Raw genomic sequence first — 2,314 nt, 5'->3', positions numbered from 1 at the left:
CACATCTCAAACACTCGCACATCAACCTGCAGTAAAGCCGCCGGCGTATCATCCAAGACGGAATGATATCAACCTTGCGCGTGTGTGTGTGTGTGCGCGCGCGCGTGTGTGTGGGTGCGCGCGCGCGCGTGTGTGTGTATGTGTGTGTGGGTGTGTGTTTGTCAGACCCAGTTTATCTTCCAGTGACGCTGTGGCGTTGTGTTCAGATCCCCTCGGGGATGGTGAAAGGCCACGTGCTGCTGGTTACAGGTGGCTTTAGCTCCATCTTCTCCTTCTGCTTCAGGTGCACGCGTCCGTGGCGCTTCCGCTCGTCGCTGCGCGCGAAGCGCTTGCCGCAAACGTCGCACGAGAAGGGCTTCTCGCCCGTATGAGTCCTGGTGTGGGTGGTCAAGTGGTCGCTGCGGCTGAAGCTGCGCAAACAGATGCGGCACTGGAAGGGCTTGTGGCCCGTGTGGATGCGGATGTGTCGGTTGAGCTCGTCGGAGCGGGAGAAGCGCCGGTCGCAGTTCTCCATGGGGCAAGTGAACGGCTTCTCCTTGGCTGGGCCGTTGGACGCGGCGGCGGGACTCTTCCGGGCCCGCGGGGGCTTCGTCGGACGGCTGTAACTCTGTGCAAAGGAGTCGGGCAGTAGAGAAGAGTAGAGGATGGAGTCTATGGTGCTCGGCAAGGCGGGCGAGGTGTACAAAGTGTCGCACTGGGTCAAAGGTGATTGCAGGTCACCCGGGAAAGGGGATGGCTTCAGGTTCGAGGAGGGGCCCATGCTGGGGCCCGTGTACGTGTACAAAGAGTTGGGGTAGCTGTGCGAGCATGTGTCGGAGAAGCAGGGCTCCTGCTTGATGGTGCCCCCTTCAACTTTAAACTCCATCTCCGGGTTAGGGTAAATGGGTGGAAGTGTGTCCAAGAGTTCCTTTACATCCATATGCTGTTCAGGCGGGAAATCGCTGGACATCGGGAAGATCTCGGTCTGGAAGCTCGTTTCTAAGTAGTCCTGCTTGAATGAGCCCCACTCGTAGCAGCTGCTCTCGAACTCGTTCTTCACCACCACGGGGAAGGACGCGGCCTCGGACTTTGGCTCCAGCGCGTCCTTCAGGTTCGGGACCTCGGAGGCACCGAAGCCGAGCTGGGAGGTGGCCGAGGCTTGGCTCTGGCCGGCGGGCTGGTCGCCGGCCGCATACACGGGGGCTGGTGGGGGCGGTGGCGGCGGTGGTGGTGGGCACGTTTGGTCCACGGGGTACAGAGGGGGCGTCGGAGCGCTGTTACAGTTGTAGGTCTGCCTCTTGAGTCCGGATTCCTCGAAATTTCCCTGGCTGGTGTCCATCGGCGAGGGAGACGGGTAGGTGCCCCCCCGTACCCCGTCTCCCTGTTGCACCTCGGACATGGGTAACGTGGATATGCCCACGATCTCCGTGATCATGTTGAGCAGGGTCTCCGTGTTGCACGGCGCCGTGTGGCAGCCCTCCACGTAGAAGCTGCCGGAGTATGTGAGGGAGGACGGGCTGCTGTAGGTGTCTTTGGGCCCCTCGCAGGGGTTGAACGCAAATTCCGAGTTGGAGGGTTCGGTTTTGAGGGTGATGGGGACTCCCTCTAATGAAGCAAAACAAAAGGGGAAAGAACCAAACTTTATTATGATGATGATGATGATGATAATGAGGAGGCTGAGGAGAATGATGAAACGTTTCAAGTTGCAAACATGCAAATACATCGAGATATGTCGGGTTAACTAATCCAGTTATATAATCCATGCAACACTTGCTGTCTTGGCAAACACATGTATAAAGCGGTGCGTAATTGTGCATTTCGCCTTATACTGTTACATTCGATTTATCGCATGCTTCTCCAGGTCTTGCGTGGGGGGTTTGCAGTAATGCGGACTGGACTCACCATGGCGAAAGTGGGCAGGTGTCCCTCTCTCTGCCCCTCCGAACACCTTCTGGCTGTCTTTCCGCGCGTCTTTCTCCGTGCTTATGGAAGAACTGTTGCATTTCTCAAACTGCGTGTAGAAGGAATCTTTAGAATTCAAATCCATATTGTTCAACATAGTGGTGTGATTTACAGAAGTGTTTCTCTTCGGATGTGTGTGTGTAGGCACAACAACAAACAATAATAATAAAAAAGAGGAATATGCCAAAAAACAATTGTCCTTTAAACCTTTGGTGGTTCCGGGAATATCCAAAGCAGTGTTATGACAAAATGTGTAAAACCGTTTTAAAAAAACTAATCCCCTTCGTCTGCGTGTAGGTTTTTACAGCTCCTCGCTATCTGCCGCTGTGCTTTTCATATCAGCGACTTTCCCTCTCTGTGCTTTTATACACTC

The 2,314-nt window shown here is 55.1% G+C and overlaps 1 protein-coding gene across 1 annotated transcript in view; it reads right to left on the bottom strand.

Moving 5' to 3' along the window:
* The window catches only part of LOC132454324 (E3 SUMO-protein ligase EGR2), a 2,392-nt gene extending 78 nt beyond the window's left edge, over positions 1 to 2,314 (bottom strand). Inside the window, exons 1-2 of the mRNA XM_060047603.1 lie at positions 1,882 to 2,314; positions 1 to 1,584 (exon numbers count right to left, since the gene is read on the bottom strand). The exon at positions 1 to 1,584 is cut by the window's left edge and continues 78 nt beyond it. Coding sequence (XP_059903586.1) covers positions 203 to 1,584; positions 1,882 to 2,038 — 1,539 coding nt within the window. The 5' untranslated portion in view covers positions 2,039 to 2,314 and the 3' untranslated portion in view covers positions 1 to 202. The remainder of the gene's footprint in view (positions 1,585 to 1,881) is intronic.

This window comes from Gadus macrocephalus, chromosome 3, assembly GCF_031168955.1.
Source record: "Gadus macrocephalus chromosome 3, ASM3116895v1".
Lineage (NCBI taxonomy): Eukaryota > Metazoa > Chordata > Actinopteri > Gadiformes > Gadidae > Gadus > Gadus macrocephalus.
The sequence above is the reverse complement of the archived record's forward strand: the minus strand, read 5'-3'. Positions and strand labels throughout refer to the sequence as shown.